This window comes from Cavia porcellus, unplaced genomic scaffold (genome assembly GCF_034190915.1).
Source record: "Cavia porcellus strain 051 isolate PalLab524CR breed Dunkin Hartley unplaced genomic scaffold, mCavPor4.1 scaffold_31, whole genome shotgun sequence".
Lineage (NCBI taxonomy): Eukaryota > Metazoa > Chordata > Mammalia > Rodentia > Caviidae > Cavia > Cavia porcellus.
The window spans coordinates 27153138-27175012 of NW_026947514.1; the positions used below are offsets into that span (position 1 = coordinate 27153138).

Consider the following 21875-nt stretch of genomic DNA (forward strand, 5'->3'; position numbering starts at 1 on the left):
TTCGGTAATCCGGTTGCCTGGATACCGGTGCGTAGCGTGCTCAGAGCCCCGCCTCTCGCCGCTATCCCTGAGGGCGTGCCGCGCAGGCGCAGTCCGCGCACCTTCTGCAAGCCTGCCGGGCGCCGGGGTGCAGTCGGACTGGGTGTCACTTGACCCAGCATCTGGCCAACTCTTCTGTTCAGCCTTGTCCTTGGGGAAGAGGGAGGGGCAAGAGAGACGGTTCCGAGGCGCCATCAAAAAAAGAACGTGTATTTTTCTGAAAGCCATGCTCCTAGAATTTGGGGTGTGCCAGTCTCTGGCAAAGGGCGGAAACCCTAGATGTGCTACAGAGTCATCCCGCCGCGGGATTCCGGTGTCCGCTGTGCTAGCGGGAGTGGGCCTGCTACTGGCCTTTCTTAGCACGCTTGGCTGCTGTGTACGGGCCCCAGGTACGGCTCTCTGCTCACCATGCTTTCTTCCCCCGCCAGTAGTTATGAGCTTATGTCAGATTTTTTTTGTTTCCCTCGCAGTAGCTTTTTCCTGGGTCGTTTTTGTAGCCAGTCCATTTGGATATTATAATGCTTTACCCTCACTCTGGTCATTCTACTTAGGCTGTCTCTACTTAGGGCCCTGGAATGACTCAGCCAATTGTAATGATAATAAAGTTAACTGCCAAATGGAAAATAATCAGCATAACTTGGTTTCAACACTAAGTGATGCTCTGTAACTTTTTGACTTCACAAGAGAGTTTATTTGTCTTCCTCATGCTTCAGTTCATTTAAGTAAGTTGTTTGGAATAGGCAGCTCACAAGATTCAGGCACAGGAAAAATGATGTAGCGGAGCAGGTGATTTTAATACTTCAACAAGTCAGAACATACAGCGTCTCAGTGTTACAAAGAACTTCCTTAATGGGCCTTCGGGGCAGTTCTTTTTTTTTTTTAATCGGTACGGGGGATCCAACTCAAACCACCGCCTGCTTGCAAGTGCTTATGCCGCTGAGCTAAACCCCCAGCCCTGGGGCAGCTCTTTTATTCCTTGTTTTCGTTCCTAGTTGATTGTCCCGCCATCGCCATCGTGTATGCAGTTGCAGACACTTCTCACTACTCAGGGCCCCAGTTAGCTCATCCCTATCCCTCATCAGCACCCTTACTCCCTCCAGTTTGGCAGAATTTCCCAGCATGCCTCCTGTGACCCCCTTCTTTCTGGTTTCTGAAGAAGGGTCTTTCTCCTTCCATAACTTCTCTTGAGTATGTTTCTTTCAAAACCCTCCACACATCAACGCTGTCTCTTTACCCCTCCATCTTAATAATCTCCACAGACTCCTTCTCTTTGGCTTTAAAATGTGCTTAACTTTCCTCTGCAAAACAAAGCTTATTTCCCTTCACTTGCCACTTCTGTGTTACAGTTTAATTCCTTTCTTCTCTTCTCCATGAGACTTCTTAGCAGAAGATTTTATATTTGCTGCCCCCAGTTCCTCATCCCTTGGTGTCATCCTGTCTGCTATTTAGGTCTGTGTTCAGCCCTTTCCTATTTATCTAAGTGCACCAACTACCAGTGATATTCCCACAACCAAAACGAAATTTCCATTTCATCAGCAGACTCACTTGACTTTATTGATAATTCACACACATACCCCTTAGAACTCTCTTCTCACTTGAGCCTTTGCTGTCTTGGTTTTTTTTTTTTTTTTTTTGTCCTTGTTCCATCTTGTTCCAGGACTCTGGCATTTAGGTCTGTTTCACATGCGTATATTATTTGTACTAAGTGATGGAATGTCAGCATTCACTCATGATTACAAGCTACTCAGTTGTAGTCTCACTCCTTTGTTTCAGTTTTCCAGCTGCCTATTCAGCACCAGCATATGACTGACCCTCAGGAAAATTAAACTCAATGTGACAGAACAGTCTCCAGAAAAAAGAAAGAAAAGAAATAAAGAAAGCACAAACTCCTGATCACCTCCCCGTTCTTCAGTCTGCAGCTTCTCCATGCTCAAAGCATGCTCAAACTATCAGTCCTCTTCCTCTTCCGTTCCCTCCGCTTTGGCCCTTTTTCTTTCTAATTGGCAGTTTCTACTGATTTCTCTTATGCTCCTATTTCTCACGTATGGCCCTGCCCTGGGTGAGCTTTTCCTTCCTTCTCTGGATGGCGTCACTCTCCTCAGCATCTCCCCAGGATAATGATCATATGTTCTTCTTTCCTACCTTTCTTAAGACACAGTTGACAAAAATTGTACATATTTACAGTGTACAATGTAGTGGTTTGATATTGGTATGTATTATGAAACAGCTAAATATAGCTAATTACTATATACTTCTGATCCTATTATTTCCTTTTCCCAGTGGCTTCTTTTTTACCTGTACAATTAAGTTGAAATACATAATTCAGCATGGCACTTGTACCTCTCAGAATAATTCCAGTCTCCCTTTCCAGACCTGCCTCCCTTTAAGCTAGCCCAGTGGTTCTCAGCCTTAGCTATTCATGAAGACTACTTGGAAAGCAATATTGTAGGCCTGAGGTCTGCACATTGATATTTTTAGAAGCATACCCAAGGGAACGAATACAAGGCCAGGCTTGAGAGCCTCTGGTCTACCACAACTGATTACTTATACTTTCTCATCTCAGGGACACTGCTTTATGCCAAGCTCCACATCCTGGGAAGTGGTAGAGCATCGTATTTATAGGTGTGGACTCTGGACTGATTGCCTAAAATTAAGTTCCAGCCCCATCACTTAATGGCTTGTGGTTGTGTAAATTTGGAAAAATGTTTCCTCCAAGAGCACTTTCCCAATCTTCCCAATCAGAAATCATCTTTTTTACCCTTCATACTATTTTCAGGCCTTACTATAATACAGGGCTGGTTGATGATGAGCTTTCAGTGGATTCTCATGGAATTCAGTTACCATGTTGTGTTCTTTATTGTCATTTGTAAGGGCATTTTTATCCTTTACACTAAATTAAAAACCACTGTTGAAGGCAAAGATTATATGTCATTCGTCTTCATATACCATATGGTGTCCCATAGATTTATATGTTCAATGTATTTTTTTTCCTTTTTTTTTTGTACTGGGGATTGAACTCACAACTGTGCACCTGCAAGGCAGGTGCTTATGCTGCTGAGCTAAATCCCCAGCTCTCTATATTTTCAATTTTCTAGAGAAACTATTTTTTTAAAATTTTTTTTATTGGTACCAGGGATCAAATTCACGACCACGCGCTTGCAAGGCAGGCATTTATGCCACTGAGCTAAATCACCAGCCCCGAGAAACTAGTTTTTTTAAAAAATGAACTTAGAGAAAGAAATGCCATTAATGAGGTATATTTGTCAGTTTTATTTTCAAATATTTCCAAGCACAACATTCAATCTAGTTCCCCTGAGTCCCTGCACTATGGTTTATGCCTCTCTCTGACCTGGATCCTAACTCTCTTACTGAGGACTAGGGGATTGACGTAACTGCCATGGCTACCACTGCACATCCATCTCACTGTACTAAGTCTCCCAGTCTGGCATATTCACATCTGAAATCTTATAAAGGAATGAAATGTATACAAGAAATTCAAAGAGGAACAATAAACATCAGCTTTCCTTCACACGTATTCTTACTCATAAGACTTTGAGATTCAAATATCTACAAATAAACTTAATTTTGGCAATCCTTATTCATAAATACTCTTTGATAGTTCCCTTCGTCCAAAAATAAATTTGGCCATTTGTCTTAGATTGATTGATTCAGTTGAAATTTTGGAACCATGAGTTATTTGCTTGTGTTTTTGCTTTTCTTTTTATTTCTTTCTCTCTTCCTTTCTTCTTTTCTTCCTTCCCTTATTAAGTATTATTTGGCATTTTCTTAGTAAGGTAAACTGTTGGACAGCTTCTAGAAGCTTAGGAGAATAACCTCCACCGGGATTTCTTGTATATGTATCCTTCCTGCTAGCAAGTCAAGATTAGGCATGATTAAAAAAAAAAAAAAATTGGCATGACTCAGTATTGGAAGGGAACTAAAAGAAAAAGGACAGAAAGGTTGTATGCGTCCTACTTTCCCACTCATTTGTTTGTTTATTTGGTGCTGGGGATTTAACCCTGGGCTTCACACAAGGTAGGCAAATGCGCTACCACTGAGCTATATCCCCGACCTGCAATTTATTTTTGATGTTTAATGTTTCGTGTTTCCCACCTCCAGAATTTAAGCTCCTCTTGCTAGGGGAGGGTTCTGCTGTGTTCAGTGATATGTGCTAACTGCCTAGAAATGTGTCTGGTATACAGTGGCTGTCAGTCGGTATTTATTGAATGTACACATCCTCCCAGGGGAAAATGCGAAGAAGGGTGTGCTTAGTAACTGAGGTAGGGCTTAATCTCCAGAGGCCGAGTCCGACCCTGGACAGACTCCCCAGCGCCAGATGTACTTCTCTGCGGAACAAATTACATCTTAAAGCCCCACCCTCTGGGCCGGCCCGGGGCCGAGGCGTAAATTCTTATTGGTCTGTCGAGGTGATGGGCATCTGAGGCAGCAAAGGAGGAGCCACACTCTATACTTCCGGGAGCGCCAGTTTGCGGGGACGCAAGGTAGTTGGTTTGGTGGTTTCCTATGTGATCCGGCACTGTGGTTAAGGCAAGGAGTGTGAACTGGAGAGGGCCCCAAGGCTTGCCGGTCAGTTCCGTTAGCCGTGAAATGTTAGTGGAAGGGGAGTCTGGCGGCCAAGTGGGAAGAGGAATGAATGGGAGAGAGCAGGGACAGCATAACTGATGAGGCCACTGGGTGGGGAGGTGATTCTCCCTCGGAGTCCTCCTGCCCCTCCCTCAGCAGGTGTGTGCCTCCCACTTCACACGCTAGCCTTTGCACACCAACCCTTGCGCTTGAAATTCGGAACCATGAGGTCGGGGAGAGGTCACGGGGGTGATGGATGGAGAAGTACGGTTTTGGTTCTTTGTGCCTCAGAACCCGGAGTTCTGGAGTAGTCCTTTAATTTTGTTTCCCGGTCTTTGACAGGTTTGAACATGGCAGAAGAGGACAACTTGGTGTCAGTGGATTACGAAGTTTTTGGGAAGGTGCAAGGGGTGTTTTTCCGGAAATACACTCAGGTATGTGTCCTACAGGCCTTGGGGACATACCCTTGGTTATCAGCATAAGGACAGGAGATGAGTTATTTGTTTTCTTTTTCTTTCCTTTTTTTTTTTGTCTTGTACACGGTCTTGCTATGTTGCCTATGCTGACCTTAAACTTTGAGTCTTCCCACCTCAGCCTCTCCAGGAGCTGGAGTTTGCACTACCATACCTGGCTTTTTTGCTTTTCTTTTTCTTTGCTTTCCTTTCTTTTCTTTCTTAGACTGATAGCTTATTCTTTTTTTTTTTTTTTTTTTTGTCTTTTTCGGTACCAGGGATCGAACTCACGACTGCCTGCTTGCAAGGTAGGCGCTTATGCCGCTGAGCAAAATCCCCAGTCTCAGCTTATTCTTTACTATTTATAATCATTTAAATATGCTCTTTAACAACTGTTTTGCTATAGTCAGTTTGCATGTTGATGTTATCTACTCTTAAGTTTCGTCACTTTAGAAGAATGGTGGCTGGCAATAGAGAGAAGGATTTAAGTTTTATTTTATTTTCACAGACTATTAAACATTTTTATTCCATGCGCTAAGCTCAGAAGGAGGAGACTTCATTGCCTACCTAGGCCCTGATTTTCCCTGGGCAGAACTCCAGCTCCTTGCTCTCTGATGCTAGCCATCTGCTTGGTCACATCAGCCTGGTCTTGATGCATTGCAGGCAAGAAGCTTGCCCTGGTGGAATTGCTCCTCCAGAGGATTACTGATTTTGGTGTTCATTGTATTTCTTCTGAGTTTCCTTTAATCACTTTGTATTTAAAATCTCTTCCTCAGGAGTCAGCTTGGCCCTCTTCTTCTGGCCCAGGGACAATGCATAGTATGATTTGTACCATTGTCAACGTGCTGATAATAAGCCAATGCAGTTCTTCTCCGAGGTCTTGGTGGGGACCAGCTTCTTACTGGACGCATTGTAAACAACACCAGTGACCCTTGTTTGTCTGAGTATGGCACTCAGAGCCCCAGGAGAATGTTCTCAGATCCAGCCTCAGGGCATGGTATTTGTTGCCTTCTCACACTCTGGACCCATCTTAGTGTTGGCAGCAGGGTGTCCCACCTCATACTCCCACTTCTTGTTTTTTTTTTTTTTTTTTTGTCTTTTTCATTTTTTATCGGTACCAGGGATTGAACTCACGACTGCCTGCTTGCAAGGCAGGCGCTTATGCCGTTGAGCTAAATCCCCAGCCCATACTCCCACTTCTTGTAGGGCTTTTGCCCTGTCTTGCTGTGCCCATACTAGTTACCCCAAGAAATGCCCATCGATTGGCAGTGACAGAAAAAGAGAAAGGGACTTTATTAAAAGTTGGAATATGATTCATAACCCATAAAATTTACCCTTAAAAAAGTATAACTTGGTGAGTTTGATATGTACATCAAAAAAAAAATTATGCATCAGTCCCCAAAATTTTCATCACTCCAATGGGGGAAAAATCCCTATTTGCAATTACTGCTCATTCCCCCCTGAACCCCTGGCAACCACTAACCTATATTCGGTCTCTGTGGATTTGCCCGTTCTGGATATTTAACATAAATGCGATCAAATAAATGTGGCATTTTGTGTCCAGTTCCTTTCACTAGCATAATGTTTCCAGGACTCACTCATACTGTAGCATGTATCCATGCTTTTTATACCTTTTTATGGCTGAATAATATTTCACTTAGGGACCCACTACATTACATATCTATCAACTCAGACATTTGGGTTGTTTCCAATATTTGGCCATTATGAATAAAGATGCTGTGAACTTTTATGTAAATGTTTTTGTATGGACAACGCTTCCTATCCTTTTGATTTTCTATAGCTAAGAGTAGAGTGCTTGGCTACAGTATAGCTCTGTTTAACTTCTTGAGCAACTGTCAGACTTCCCCAAAGCAGCTCTGCTATTTTACATTCTCACAAGCAATGTTTGAGAATTTGTTTTTTCAAATTCTTGCCAACAGTGCTCACTGTCTGTTTATTATAGCCAGTCTAATGAATGTGAATTTTTATCTCATTGAAAATCTTGTTTGTTTGGTTTTCAGGTATCAATGAGTTTAAAGGGATTTAAGTCATACACAGAATGTTCTTCAGCCACAGTGGAACTAAAATCCAAACCTTTCTGGAAAGATAACTGGAAAACACCAAACTATTCAGAAAGTGTAAAACACATGTTTTTCCCCATAAAATTGTGGTAAAATACCACAGTTGTAAAATTCACTATTTTAACCATTTTAAAATGTATAATTCAGTGGCCCTAAGCCTGTTCACATATTGTTGGGCTACCATGACCAGGATCAATCTACAGAACTCTTTTTATCTTGCGAAACTGAAATGTAGTACCCGCTAACCAGTTAACTCCCTGTTTTCCCCTCCCCCTCAGCCCTTGGCAATCATGAGTCCACTTTATGAATCCAACTCAAAAATGACATGATGTAGTGTTTATCCTTGTGTGACTGGCTTATTTCACTTAGCATCGAGGTTCATCCGTGTATTGTGAGTCAGAATTTCCTTTTAAGGCTGAGTAATATTTTATTATATATTCTCAGTGTGGTTTTCATTTACTTTCTAATGACTGAAGATGTTGAGCATCTTTCCAATGTGTTTACTGGCACATGAGCTTTTCTCATGTGTCTTCTTTGGAGAAATTTCCTTTTTAGGAGAAATTTCAATTTAATTTCTTTACCAGTTTGTTAATTTTTGTGTTATAAGAAAAATTCTTATATATTCTGGATATTACTCTTAGTAGACATATGATTTACAAATATTCCTCCCATTCTATAAAAAGGGTTTTGTTTTTTTTTTTGGTATGGGGATTGAATTTGCAACCTTGCACTTGCCAGGCGGGTGCTTATGCTGCTGAGCTAAATTCCTAGCCCCTAAAAAGGTCTTTAAAGTGCAAAAAATTTAATTTTTTTTTAAAGACAGGGTCTTACTCTGTAATTCAAGCTGCAGTGGAACTCACTGGATACCCCCAGGCTAGTCTGAAATTCATGGCAATTCTTTTGTCTCAGCCTCTTGAGTCTGGGATTACAAGCATGACCACCATACTAGGCAAAAGTTTTTAATTTTGATTAAGTCTAATTTAGCTAAGCTTTTTTCTTTTTTGCTTGTGCTTCTAGTGTCATATTTAAAAACCATTGTTTAGTCTAAGGTAATAAAGGTTTATGGGTGTGTTCTCTTCTGAGACTTTCGTACTTTAAGATTTAAATCGTTGCCCCAGTTTCAGTTATTTTTTTCATGTGTTGTGAAGAAGTCCAACTTTATTTATTTATCTGTTTTTTTTTTTTTTTTGTCTTTTTCCTTTTTATCGGTACCAGGGATCGAACTCACAACTGCCTGCTTTCAAGGCAAGCGCTTATGCCGCTGAGCTAAACCCCCAGCCCCTATCTGTTTATTTTTTGAGATACTGTCTTGCCCAGTAGCTCAGGCTGGCCTAGAATATGTGGTATTTCTCCTGCTCCAGCTCTTTTTTTTTTTTTTTTTTTTTTTTTTTTGTCTTTTTCCTTTTTATCGGTACCGGGGATCGAACTCACGACTGCCTGCTTGCAAGGCAGGCACTTGTGCCGCTGAGCTAAATCCCCAGCCCCCGTCCTGCTCCAGCTCTTAAGTGCTGAGATTATAGGGTTGTGCCAGCATGTCTTACTGTTCTTTCTTTTCAAGATTTTTTTTTTTTTTTTTTTTAGCTCTTCTGGGTCTTTTATGGTTCCAGGCGAATTTAAGGTCATTTTATCAATTTATACCAAAAAATGCTGAAATATTTACAGCTTGTGTTGACTCTGTAGATTAATTTGAGAATATTGTAATCTTAAGTATTAAAAACAAGCAGAAAAACAATATTGTCTTGCAATTCATGAACATGGTATGTCTTTCCATTTCTTTAAGATCTTCTAGTTCTTTCGACAAGTTTGTACTTTTTCTTGTACTTTTTGTTAAATTTGTTCCTGAATATTTTATTATTTTTGATGTTACTGCAAATGGAATTATTTCCTTAATTTCAATTTTGATTGTTCATTTAATAAATAGAAATAAGATTTTTGTATGCCAATTTTATATCCTGCAACTGTGTGAACTTATTATCTTCAATTATGCGTGTGTGTTCCTTAGGATTTTCTGTCCACAAGTTTTGCCGTCTACAAGTATATGTAGTTTTAGTTCTTTTCAACTTGAATGCTTTTTCTTTTTTCCTGCTCTGACTAGAACCTCAAGTTTTTTTTTTTTGGTCTTTTTCGTTTTCGTTTTTATCGGTACCAGGGATCGAACTCACGACTGCCTGCTTGCAAGGCAGGTGCTTATGCCGCTGAGCTAAGTCCCCAGCCACCCCCCCTTCTTTTTTTTGTCTGAAAGCTTTCAGTTCTATGCTGTGAGTTTTTCACAGACATTATTTGTCAGGTTGAAGAAGTTTCCTTTTGTTACTTGTTTTTGAAATTTTTTTATCATAAGGTATTGGATTTTGTCAAATGCTTTTTTGGTATTTATTGAGGTAAGTTACACAATTTTTGTTTTCTGTATTAATGTGGTATGTTAAATGGATTACTATCAAAATCCCTATGGAGGGCTCAGGCCTCCCACCTGGTTGTATGGCACATGGATGCAAAATAAAGACAAAGAATATGGGTCAGGGATTTAGCTCAGTGGCATAAGTGCCTGCTTTGCAAGTGCACAATCGTGAGTTCAATCCCTGGTATCAAAAAACAAAGACAAGGAATAGTCTATAGTTGAAGAGCTTTGGCATTACCAGTATTCTGTGTAGAACAAAAGGCCATGAGTCCCATAGCTTAGAGCTTTTACTAGTATTAATCAGGGAGGTGGGTAGGGGTGTGGCACAGTGCTTAGGGAAAAGAAACTTCTCAGGCATTGGCTATAAGGAGAAACAGAACAATTTTGTACCGGACACAAAGGCTATCCAATTTGCAGTATAGTGGATAATTTGATGTATGCAAGGCTGGCACTTTTACTGCCAGGAAGGTGTAATTTTTTCTGAGTCCCATGACCTAAAGTGAGATGTTATCTTATGTCTTAGCCTTTTAGCCAATTAAGGAAACATCTAGTTCAGTATAGTCAGCTCTGCATATCTCAGTGAATAGGGTTGAAGTAAAGGTCAGGGAAGAGTCCTTTCACTTCTCAGAAGAGTGCAGCTGGCAGGCTCCCACAAATTACTTTTTATATGTTGAGCCAACCTTGCATTACTGGCATAAATATCCGTATATACCATATATTGTATAAACCTCTTATATGTCGCCAGATTTGGTTTGCTAGTAATTTGTTGGAGATTTTTGTTTCTGTATTCATAAAGGATAGTGGTGTTTTCTGGTGATATCTTTGGTGTAAGGCTAATGCTGGAGTAATAGGGTTGTGAAATAGAATTAGTTTTCTGAAATTTTCCTTGAAATAGAATGAGTTAGGAAGTATTCCCCTTCTGTTTTTTAGAAAAGTTTGTGAAGGATTGCTGGAAGACTTTCTTTAAACCTTTCATAGAATTCACCTATGAAGCAGTTTAAGCCACTTGGTCCTAGCTTCACTTTGTAGCAAGTTTTTTGTTTGTTTGCTTGTTTTTTGTCTTTTTCGTTTTTTATTGGTACCAGGGATCGAACTCACGACTGCCTGCTTGCAAGGCGCTTATGCCGCTGAGCTAGATCCCCAGCCCCGTTTGTTTGTTTTTTGAGACAAAGTTTTACTATGCAGTTCAGTCTAGCCTTGAACTCACTTTGTAGCTCAGGCTGACTTCAGACTTTCTTTCTGTTTTTCCTAAACTTCATTTGCTGCTTTGTTTTGTTTTGGTACAGGGTCTTGTTGCATAGTTCAGGCTGGCCTTGAACTCACTATGTAGTGTGGGGCTGCCCTTGAACTCACGGGGAACTTACAGAGATCCTCCTGCCTCAGCCTCAATTCTGGAATTGCTGGGCGTGGTGGTGCCACCTAAAATCCCAGAACTCAAGAGACTGAGGCAGGAGGGTCATTGGGAGTTCGAGAACAGCCTGAACTGTCTCAGGGGCTGGGGGTTTAGCTCAGCGGCATAAGCGCCTGCCTTGCAAGCAGGCAGTTGTGAGTTCGATCCCTGGTACCGATAAAAAGGAAAAAGACAAAAAAAAGAAAAAGAAAAAAAAGACTCTGTCTCAAAAAAACAAAAAAGAGGAGTGCTGGGATTGCATGCCTGGCTCTGCTCTTTTTCCAGTATTCAAAAATAGAATTCTAGATCACTCATTTGAAGGAAATGTCTTACGTGTTTATTTACATGCTTACTTATTTGTGGCCCTAGGAATTGAACCCAGGGCCTTCACATAGAGCTACTCCACCAGCCCTATTGAAAATTTTCTTTTTTTGGGGGGGGGGGGTAACGGGGGATCAAATTCATGACCCTGCACTTACAAGGCAGGTGCTTATGCCACTGAGCTAAATCCCTGGTCCTGTTTAAAATCTGTATTTTGAGATAGTCTTGCTGAGTTGCTAAACTGCCCAAACTCGGCTCATACTCACAATCCTCCTGCCTCAGCCTTCCAGAGAGCTAGGATCACTATGCCTGGCTGTGACTGTGTTTTTAGATTTAAACTACTTTTGGTGTTCCTTAAAATGTTGTCAGGGAAAAAAAGTACTTAAGGAGTAATGTGGTTGTGAAATAGAATTAGCTTTCTGAAATTTTCCTTGAAAAAACACCCCACTTTCCTCATTTAAGTGGATATTAAAAATTGAACATGAATCAGGTATGTTATGCTATCAATTTAAAAACAGAGTCAGGTACACAAAATGTGAAGAAATTTCCATCCTCAATATGGATCAAACTTTACATTGTAATTTAAAGATTTATTTAACTGTTATAACCTCCTGCTCAAAACTGCACAGTCATTCTGACAGCTGTTTACCATAAATGGTAACTCTGAGAATGACAGCCAACTGCTTTAGGTTAATTTGAAGCCTAAGAAGGCAGTTGTTATACACAGTGGGATTTGGGGTTTTCCTGGAAATGTATTCTCAGGATTCTTCCTTTATGTTTTCTCCTCTGGCACTTAGCATATGCTGTAGCATATGCTGTAGCACTTAGTACATGCTGTAGGTATCACCTATTTTTCTTCATTCCTCATTCCTCCATCCCTTACACTTTTATTTGACTAGAGTATCTTTTGTTCATTATGCAAACATGTCCTTGCTTTGAACATAACTGGTGTGATGGATGCTGCAATTACCCATCAAACTTTTTTTGTGTTTTTGCTATGCATAACGTTTTCTTTGGCAAGCTCCAGCATCTTCCCACATTGACTAGGTCACTGCTGTGGCATTTGGACATGCAATCATGTTAACTCCCATTTTCTTTTGTAATTCAACCCCTCCTATTAGATTACTTTAGTAATCAGTGAACTTTATAATATCCTAATTACATATTTATGCAAAAATAAAAGCATCTCTGCAGCATTGCTACCTTCCTAAAAGTTCAGTCTTGCCCACAGCTTAATGATTTAAAGGAAAGAAGACAGAAAACAAAAAACAAACCAAAAAAAAAAAAAGAAAGAAAAGAAAAGAAAAAACCAAACCCAGAGTCATTACAATTTGTTGGCCTTAAGCTTATTCAACTTTAAAGACACTGTGGTTATTCTGACAAAAGAAAATAAAGTCAAGTGAAAACCTAAGAGTTGTGTAGTCCCTGGAAGCGCAGTGTGGAGAGGCGGGCCCAGCTGCTTTCCTTCTCCACAGGCTGACAGATAGTGGGCTCTGGAAATAGTGTAAACACCGAGGGCTAGATAGTTCTCTACAGTAAAAACAATGGATGAATTGCCCAGGAAATTGTGAAATGCTCTCTCAAATGATCTTTAAAGATACAATGGCCACTAATTCATCTGGATTTGTTTAGGTGTGGTCCCGGTTAAAGACAAAGGGAAAGATCTGATACTTTCACGCTTTTTCCATGGACCGTACTCAGTAAATTCTTAAGGGAAAATGATACAACTCAGTATCCTAAAAACAATCAGCCTTAGGGGGTCATTTTAAAAGCATCTGTTTTGGACTCAAGTCTTTAGGACTTAACCAAATTGACTACACGGTGAACAATTCATTCTAGTGCCTGCGTTTTATAAAGAAAGAAATGGATTCAAGCGGCCAACACTTGAGGTTAGGGTCAGCAATGAGCTCTTCCTTGCTGTCTTTCTGTTTTGACTTTTCTGGACAATATCAAATTAGTTTCAGTGGCTTGATTCTAGGCCAAGATTCTGGCAACAGATTATAGTCTCACTTTGTTTTGTATAATCTCATTGGCTCTCTGTCTCTCTCTTTTTTCCCCTTAGGCTGAGGGTAAAAAGCTGGGATTGGTAGGCTGGGTCCAGAACACTGACCGGGGCACAGTGCAAGGACAATTGCAAGGACCCAAATCCAAGGTGCGTCATATGCAGGAATGGCTTGAGACAAAAGGAAGTCCCAAATCACACATTGAAAGAGCAAACTTCAACAATGAAAAAGCCATCTTAAAGTTAGATTACTCGGATTTTCAAATTGTGAAATAATGGCCTGAATTTAAATTTCCCAAGATACATTCATTAGTTTTGGTTTTTATTGTTAATAAACAGCACTATTCTGTGTTCGATACAAGAATATGTCAGTAAGTTATTTTAATATCAAATATTTGACTGTTATTGTATATTACATGTACAGTGGAAGAATTACAGTTGTATGCAGTTCTAATTAATAAAAACACATTACAACCTTCTGCTTATTGTACTTTTTAAATGGTCAGTGAGCTTGCTTTTGGGCAAAAGGAAGTATTTATTCAGTAAACATTTACGGAAGAAAGATTTTGAGGTAATTTAAAGAGGTGTGATCTAAAAGAAAAAGCATTTATTTCATTTATTTATTTTACTAGGGAATTTGTATGCATGGCCTTTGCATTGGGGTATCCCCAACCTCCCTACCTCTGTCCTTTTGAGACAGGGTGTCACTATGTAGTTCACATAGGCCTTGAATTTGCAGTGATCCTCCTGCCTTGGCCTTCCAAGTGCTGAGATTATAGACCTTTGCCACCATGCTTGTCCCTTGGCCTTTTTTAAAAATTTTTTTGAGACAGTTTTGCTAAATCCTTAAATTGCCCTGCCTGGGCTTGAATTTACAATCCTGTCTCAGCTTCCTAGATTGCTGGGATCACATGCACATTCATTTCTTTTTCTTTCTTTCTTTTTTTTGGTACCAGGGATCAAACTCATAACCTTGCACTTGCCAGGCAGGCACTTAAGCCACTGAACTAAATTCCCGGCTTCCTCCCCACCCCCATTCTTGCCTCTTTTTTTTTTTTTTTAAAGACTAGGAAAATTTATTGGAGAAAAGGAATGGGGAATAGGATAGCTCTGAGAGATGGGAGGGTCCCAAATGAGTTGCTAAATCATTTCTTTTTAGATGGCTCCCAATTTATGCTGTCATTCATCTTCTCTAGGAAGTAAACTCACATCAAGTAGTGTAATGGGCTGAATTGTGATACCTCCCCCCATTCATATGGTGAAGTCCTCTGCCCCAGCCCCACCCCTGAAAGTATTATTGGAAAATAAGACCTTTAAAGAAATAGGATTAAATGAGCTAGGCGTGGTGCACATGCCTCTAATAACAGCTAATCTGGAGGCTGAAACAGGATGCACAAAAGTTTGAGTTCTGGGGGAATTTTGTGATTTTTTTTTTTTTTTCATTAAAAAAAAAATAGAGTGCTTGCCTAGTGTATGGAAATCTCTGGATTAGTTTCATCCCCAGTACCACACACACATACACAAACATTAAATGAAGGGCCAGGGATTTAGCTCAAGTTGTGTAAGTGCCTGCCTGACAAGCACAAGGTTGTGAGTTCGATCCCCAGTATCAAAAAAAAAAGATTAAATGAAACTGTTGGAGTGGACCTAATTTAATGCGACTAGTGTCCTTATACAAAGGAAGAGTTTGGACAGGGATATATGTGTGTGCATAGACAAAGAACCATGTGAAGACAGCCATCTACTAACCAAGGAGAGAGTTCTCATGAGAAATGATCCCTGCTGACACCTTGATCCCAGACTTCTTGTCTCCAAAATGGAGAGGAAATACGCTGCTGCTGTTTGAGCCACCCATCCTGTGGTATTTTGTCATGGAGCCCTAGCAAACTAATATATGCAGTAATCAAAACTTTGCTTCATCATCCCTAGAAGTCTGATTTGATTTGGTTAGTGATTAAACAAATATAATTCAAACACTGGGTTTACAAGATTTTGTCATAAGTTCCAATTTTTTTTTTTTTTTTTACATTAGGTTTCAATGAAATTGAGACAGCAGACACTGAGGACTGGTTAACAATTTCCAAAACATTTACCCTCCCACTGTTCTTAGTGTTCTGCTTTCCTTAAGTCAGGAAAAGCTGTGGTGTTATTGGGATTATACCCAAAAAGCTAGTGAATCCTGGTGTCCTGATTTGTAACATAAAGGAGCTGACCTAGTTTAAATCTCTTAAAACCATTAATTTTCAAGATGGAAAGCTAAAAAAAAAAAAGATGGAAAGCTCTAGATTTATTTACTGAGTGCCCAGCATATGCCAGGCACTGGACTTGACTGTGTGCATGCAGCAATAAAGAAAACATAAAATCCCTTTTTTCATTTTTTTCTCCCATTTCCCCATCCTTCCTTCAGCTCCTACTAGCTTACATTCTAGTGAAACATAAGCAAATAAAAGTACTTTTTCTTTTTTTGGCTTGTTTTATATAAAAGTACTGAATTAAATAGTTGCACATACAAAAGAAAAAAAATGAGAAAAAAAGGAAAACCACACAAATAAAAACTGCTAGAAACAGCCTTGGAGACTGGGTGTGGTGGCAGACGCCTGTAATTCTAGCACTCTGGGAGGCTGAGGCAGAAGGATGGAAATTTTGAGCCCAGCCTGGACCATTTAGGGATTTAGTAAGATCCTGTCTCAAAAAATAAGATTTAAAAAAAGGTCTGGGGATTTAGCTCAGAGTGAAGGCCATGTTTCAGTGAGTACTGCAAAAGAAAAAAGGGGAAAGAGGAAGGGGTAAAAGAGAGGGAGGACGAGGAAGAGGGAGCCCAAGTCAAAACAGAATTAAGAAGTGAAAACTGGAGATACCAGCTTGAAAGGACGCCGGAAAGTAAGAGTCGCCGGACTGGTAACACCTGGTGCGCACGCGCACTGGGGTATCGCGGAGGCAGCCCGCCGGGGCGAGTGCCCGGAGAGGCGCATGCTTGTGGGCCTGCGCGTGCACGAGCCTAGGTGCGCGTACGATGTCCGAGGAGGTTGATATCGGAGAGTCGATGAATCGAGATTCGAGGTGACTTGGGGGGAAGCTCGTGACAAACGGATAATCCTGGGAGTTCTTCTAACACGAGAAAGGGCCTGGCCACCGGTGCAGGCCCGCTTTTCGGAGCCTGATGCCCAAGGTCCCCCCTCCCCGCACGAGCGCGGCCTAGGGTCAGCGCGGGCCCGGCGGGGCGGAGCCCAGGAGCTCGGGGCCGTTAAAACCCAGGACCGGGGCTTTATATAAACCCGCGAGTCCGATTGTACGGGAGCGTGGCATTGAAAGAACTAGGATGCAGGGGGGAAAAATGAAAAAACCACTAGGCTGGAACAGGGACTCTTTGCTTTGGGTTTAAAGAGAGAACTAATGAAACGTTCACCTTAACTGTCGACTAATAACTCAGTATTTTTATAAGCCCTGATTTTCCCAGATTGGAAAACCAGTCCTATACGCCCCCGGGGGTGCAGCCACGCTGCTGTCTCACTTAATGACAAAATAGGGGCCTATAAAGGCCCTAAAAATATTTATTTGTACCAGCAGGAAAACTTACTAAGTTCAGAGAACCCATACCATCCTTATTGCCAAGTTAGTTTGTGCCCATGTGTAAAGACCAAGGATATTAATACAGAAAAGGATTAATAAGGATCTTCTAAAGACTTTTTAAATGTGGTGCTGGGGATCAGACTCAAAAACTCACACATGCAGTAAGCATGCACTCCACCACTGAGCTACACTCCTAGCCCCTCCAAGTCTTGTATTCTGTTGACCCTGGGGATTGAGCCCAGGGCCTTTCCACAGTGTCACATTCAACCCTTTTTATTTATTTTTTGAGACAGTCTAAATTGTACTGGCTGGCCTTAAAAAAAGCTTTCAATCCTCTGAAGCCTCAGCTTCCTGAATAATTGGGCTTGCCTGTGGCCTACAGTGCCTGGCTCCAAAAGTTATTTTGTTTTTAAATCAAAATAATATATAAACAAGGTATAAAAGTCAAATGGTAAAGAAAATTTATATGCAAACAAATTTTCTTACCCTTCCCATTCCCAGCCTCTTTCCCCTGAAGCAACTACAGTTAACCAATGGTATAATCTGTCTCTGTCTCTCTTTTTGGTATTGCGAATCAAACTCAAGAGCTTGTGCTTGCTAGTCAGGTGCTGTGCTGCTGAGCTATACCTCCAGCCCCATATAATCTCTTAATCCCTATCACTGCTTCATAGAAGAATTTGTCTTTTTTCTTTCTTCATATTGCTTCCATCTTCCTATTTTATAGTGTGCTAGCACTTCATTATAAGTTTTTCTAAAAGTCATGGTTATTGTGTAATGTATAAATGTTATGAAACTAGCTTGGGCTTTTTTTCATGAATAATTTCTAGCTAATGTTTCTTAGCTGAATTTAATTTAGGCATCTGTTTTTGGTAAAGTGGTTAGAGTTTCACATACTGTCTTTGTGGGTCAATGTCAAGTGTAATTATGATTTCACTACAGGGCATGAGGAGTTTAGAAAGGAGCAGTGAAAATTATGAAATTATGAGTGCTGCTTTGTACGTTAAATTTGTTATATCAAGTATGAGTTGTGTGATCTGCTTAGAAATTAGAAGTATAATTTGGTTTTATGTTGTTTGGTTCATAAATTGGCTTAATAAAAGGTTTTATTTAGCTCAAATAGTATTTCTTCATAGTAGTGAGAGAAAAGGTAATGCTGTGTGACTTTTTCTTCCCATAGGCCATTATTTCCAGAGAAGGAAACCAGTTGCTGGCATTCTCACCACCTTTCTACCTGCCATGATCAAGTGCTTGTCAGTGGAAGTAAAAGCCAAATTGCGTTCTGGTTTGGCCATAAACTCCTTGGGCCAGTGTGTTGAGGAACTTGCCCTCAACAGTATTGATGCTGAAGCAAAATGTGTGGCCATCAGGGTGAACATGGAAACTTTCCAAGTCCAAGTGGTAGACAATGGATTTGGGATGGGGAGTGATGATATAGACAAGGTGGGAAATCGCTACTTCACGAGTAAGTGCCACTCAGTACAGGACTTGGAGAGCCCAAGGTTTTATGGTTTCCGAGGGGAGGCCTTGGCAAGTATAGCTGACATGGCCAGCGCTGTGGAAATTTCATCCAAGACAAACGGGACAATGAAAACATTTGTGAAACTGTTTCAGAATGGAAAAGCCCTGAAAGCATGTGAAGCTGACTTGACTAGACCAAGTGCAGGGACAACAGTAACAGTATGTAACCTATTTTACCAGTTACCTGTACGGAGAAAATGCCTGGACCCTAGACTGGAGTTTGAGAAGGTTAGGCAGAGGGTAGAGGCTCTCTCACTCATGCACCCTTCCATTTCTTTCTCTCTGAGAAACGACGGTTCTGGTTCTATGGTTCTTCAGCTCCCAAAGACCAAAGACATATGTTCCCGATTTTGTCAAATTTATGGATTGGGCAAGTCCCAAAAGTTAAAAGAAATACATTTTAAATACAAGGAGTTTGAGCTTAGTGGATATATCAGCTCTGAAGCACACTATAATAAGAATATGCAGTTTTTGTTTGTGAACAGAAGACTAGTTTTAAGGACAAAGTTGCATAAACTCATCGACTTTTTATTAAGAAAAGAAAGTATTATATGCAAGCCAAAGATTGGCTGTGCCAGTAGGCAAATGAATTCAAGTTCTCGGCATCGATCTACACCAGAACTCCATGGGATATATGTAGTCAACGTGCAGTGCCAGTTTTGTGAGTACGATGTGTGCCTGGAGCCAGCAAAAACTCTGATTGAGTTTCAGAACTGGGATACTCTCCTAATTTGTGTTCAGGAAGGAGTGAAAATGTTTTTAAAGCAAGAGAAATTATTTGTGGAATTATCAGGCGAAGACATTAAGGAATTTGCTGAAGATAATGATTTTAGTTTATTTGGAAGTACTCTTCAGAAGCGTCTGTCCTCAGGTGAGAAGCCTGACCAAGACAGTTTCCAGGAAGCATGCAGTAATATTTTAGATTCCTATGAAATGTTTAATTTGCAATCAAAAGCTGTGAAAAGAAAAGCTACTATAGAAACCATAAACACACAGAATTCTAGGGATTCACAAGCTATCAGAAAAGAGACAGATGACTCATCTTTGTCCACTTGTGAATCAGATGGCCTGGGCCACAGTAAAATGACAGAATTATCTTTATACAACACAGACAGCTCTTCCTTAGAATCAAGAATGTTAGAACAAGATACAGTTGAAACATCAGAATTAAGAGAAAACGAGAAACATAAAAAAGCTTGCTTGGAACGCAACTCTTTAGAAAGTCCATGTGGAAAGAGTTCAGAAATGTTTCTAAGCCTTTGTCAGACACAACATTACATCGAGGAGAGTGAATCAGATCTAGAAACACAGAAAGTAAGTACTACTGTTAGTGACATGACTCCCAATATCCTGAAAAATAACAAAACTCAAAATCAACTGGAGAGACTTAAAGATGCTACTCAAATGGAACGCCAACATCTGCCTTTTGGGCCAACATCATTGAGAGCTCATAGTGCACAGAGAGAGAAAGAGAAGAAAAAAACAGAGCCTAGTAGTTGTGGAAGGATAAATACTTTTAGTTACGGAGAAGTTAAGTTATGTTCCACTGGCTTTATAACTCACATTGTACAAAATGAGCCAATTAAATTAACTGCAGCAGAACACTCCTTTAAAAACTATGTCCGACCTGGTCCTGCAAATGCCCAAGAAATATTTGGAAACAGAATGGATCACTCAATTGAGACTCTAGACAGCAAAGATTTAACTAGCACTTTAAGTAAAAAATCTACTCACCTGCCTAACCAAAACTTTTGCAGAACAAACACAAGTTACGGGCTAGCAAACAGACAGACAAGTTACAAAAATTTTGCAGTTTTTCAGAAAAGTGCTGAAGAAGCACAAACAAGTTGTTTATTACCTGATATATCTTCTTCTTTGCCTTGGCATAGATCTGTCTCAAAAAATAGTAAGAAAACAGATAAATTGATTACTTCTTCCAAACCCATAGTCCGTAAAAAGCTATGCTTGAGTTCACAACTAGGATCTTTAGAGAGGTTTAAGAGACTATATGGGAAGGTTAAAAACCCTCTGGCCACAGAAATGGAGGAAAATAATAGTGAAGTCACTCTCTGTCTCAGTCCTCAAGTTGAACCTGACATTTCACTGACAGACAAGAACCCATTAGACAACTCTAATGTTTGTAAAATCACCACTGTGCAGCATAATGATTCAAGTAGCAGTTTTCAACCAGCAAGTCACATCCTGTACTCAGAAAAATTTCCCTTCAAAGAAGAGGATTGTTTGGAACAACAGATGCCTTGTTTGAGGGAAAGTCCTGAAACACTAACAGAGTTACTTCATGCTAACAGAAAACCTTTGGATGTTGAGAAGTCACCTGAGTCACTAGCCTCTAAATTATCCAGACTGAAGGGTTCTGAAAAAGGGCCTCAAATAGTGGAAATGATGAGTCATTTTAATGAATTTCCAAATTCAGATCCCAGTGGGAAAGACAGTGACTTATGCAGTAGGTTAACCCTAGATTCTTGTCAGTTAATTAAAAATGAGCATGAAAAAGTAGAGAGTGGCATCCCAGTGTCAGATTCTGCCATGCAGGATAATTCCTTCAGTAACGACAGTGAGACACATTTTAACAGCAATATAGAAGAAAACCTGGTGAGACCTGAAACTCCTCTGGCGTTACCTTATAACAATGTCACAGTAACTAAAGATGCAGATATTTTTATGAGAGCGTCAGAGCAATGGATAGAAAGTCCTGATTCTCCCTGTAGAATGTTAAGTCCAGCAGAAAGTACCACAGTTGACCAAAATAGAATTTGTTCTCCCAGTAAGGATTCTGAAACAGGAAGTTGTTCTGAAAAAGAAGAATCAAACACCTGTTCTTCCGACTGGCAGCAGCATTTTGATGTAGCCCTGGGAAGGATGGTTTATGTCAACAAAATGACCGGACTTAGCACTTTTGTGGCTCCTCCAAAGGATGTTCAGACTGCTTGTACTAAAGATCTGACAACTATGGCTGTGGATGTCATCCTTGGGAACGGTAAGTACGATGTCGTGTTCACTGGCGGGAAATGCTTTTGAAGATGGGAAGAATGTCCAAGGAGTAAGGTGATGTTATTCAAAGAGATGATCTCAGCAGACACACCACTTGGAGACTGATTATGAAACTTCTTTATAATGGTGAATGAAGTTTTTTTAGGTTCAGCACTAATTGAATGTAGAAATACGATGAAAGACTGATAAAAGATGTAAGTGTATATTTGTATGGGTATATATACAAGGGGTGATCAAAATACACGTTGAATGCTTAAATTTTAAAATTTAGCACAGTAAAAGATTAACATTGCCATCAATCCCTCCTTCACATACACTTATCCCATTGTTCTTGCCACTTTCTGAAGCAGTTCTGGAAATCCTCTTTTTTTTTTTTTTTTCCTGTTTTTGTTTTTTTTTTTTTTTGTCTTTTTCCTTTTCATCGGTACCAGGAATCGAACTCATGACTGCCTGCTTGCAAGGCAGGCACTTATGCCGCTGAGCTAAATCCCTACCCCCCGGAAATCCTCTT

At 40.4% G+C, this 21875-nt stretch overlaps 2 protein-coding genes across 9 annotated transcripts in view; both read left to right on the forward strand.

The window, feature by feature from the left end:
* The first annotated feature begins 83 nt into the window (after positions 1-83).
* On the forward strand, positions 84-13743 carry Acyp1 (acylphosphatase 1). 6 transcript variants are annotated; one of them, XM_003472426.5, is made up of 3 exons: positions 84-428; positions 4966-5057; positions 13325-13743. In XM_003472426.5, exons 1-3 carry the CDS (start codon positions 266-268, stop codon positions 13538-13540), a joined length of 471 nt encoding a protein of 156 aa, XP_003472474.2. In that variant the 5' UTR covers positions 84-265; the 3' UTR covers positions 13541-13743. The 6 variants fall into 6 exon arrangements, with proteins under 6 accessions (XP_003472474.2, XP_013010801.1, XP_063097589.1 ...); XM_013155347.3 differs by lacking the exon at positions 13325-13743 and adding an exon at positions 7097-9104; XM_063241519.1 differs by lacking the exon at positions 84-428 and adding an exon at positions 4476-4541.
* A 2342-nt stretch (positions 13744-16085) lies between these two features.
* Positions 16086-21875, forward strand: part of Mlh3 (mutL homolog 3) — a 41317-nt gene continuing 35527 nt past the window's right edge. For 2 of the 3 annotated variants that reach the window (XM_003472423.5, XM_003472425.5), the window contains exons 1-2: positions 16167-16324; positions 18012-21350. In XM_003472423.5, coding sequence (XP_003472471.1) covers positions 18071-21350 — 3280 coding nt within the window. In that variant the 5' untranslated portion in view covers positions 16167-16324; positions 18012-18070. Of the gene's footprint in view, positions 16325-18011; positions 21351-21875 lie in introns of all 3 variants that reach the window. The other variant, XM_063241257.1, reaches the window with a different exon arrangement.

Bases quoted from the DNA above. Each gene is read 5' to 3' on its own strand.
- Acyp1 (XM_003472426.5), top strand. From the start codon at position 266: ATGCTCCTAGAATTTGGGGTGTGCCAGTCTCTGGCAAAGGGCGGAAAC. The intron at 429-4,965 runs GTACGGCTCTCT...GGTCTTTGACAG, and splicing joins CTGCTGTGTACGGGCCCCAG to GTTTGAACATGGCAGAAGAG. The intron at 5,058-13,324 runs GTATGTGTCCTA...TTTTCCCCTTAG, and splicing joins TTTTCCGGAAATACACTCAG to GCTGAGGGTAAAAAGCTGGG.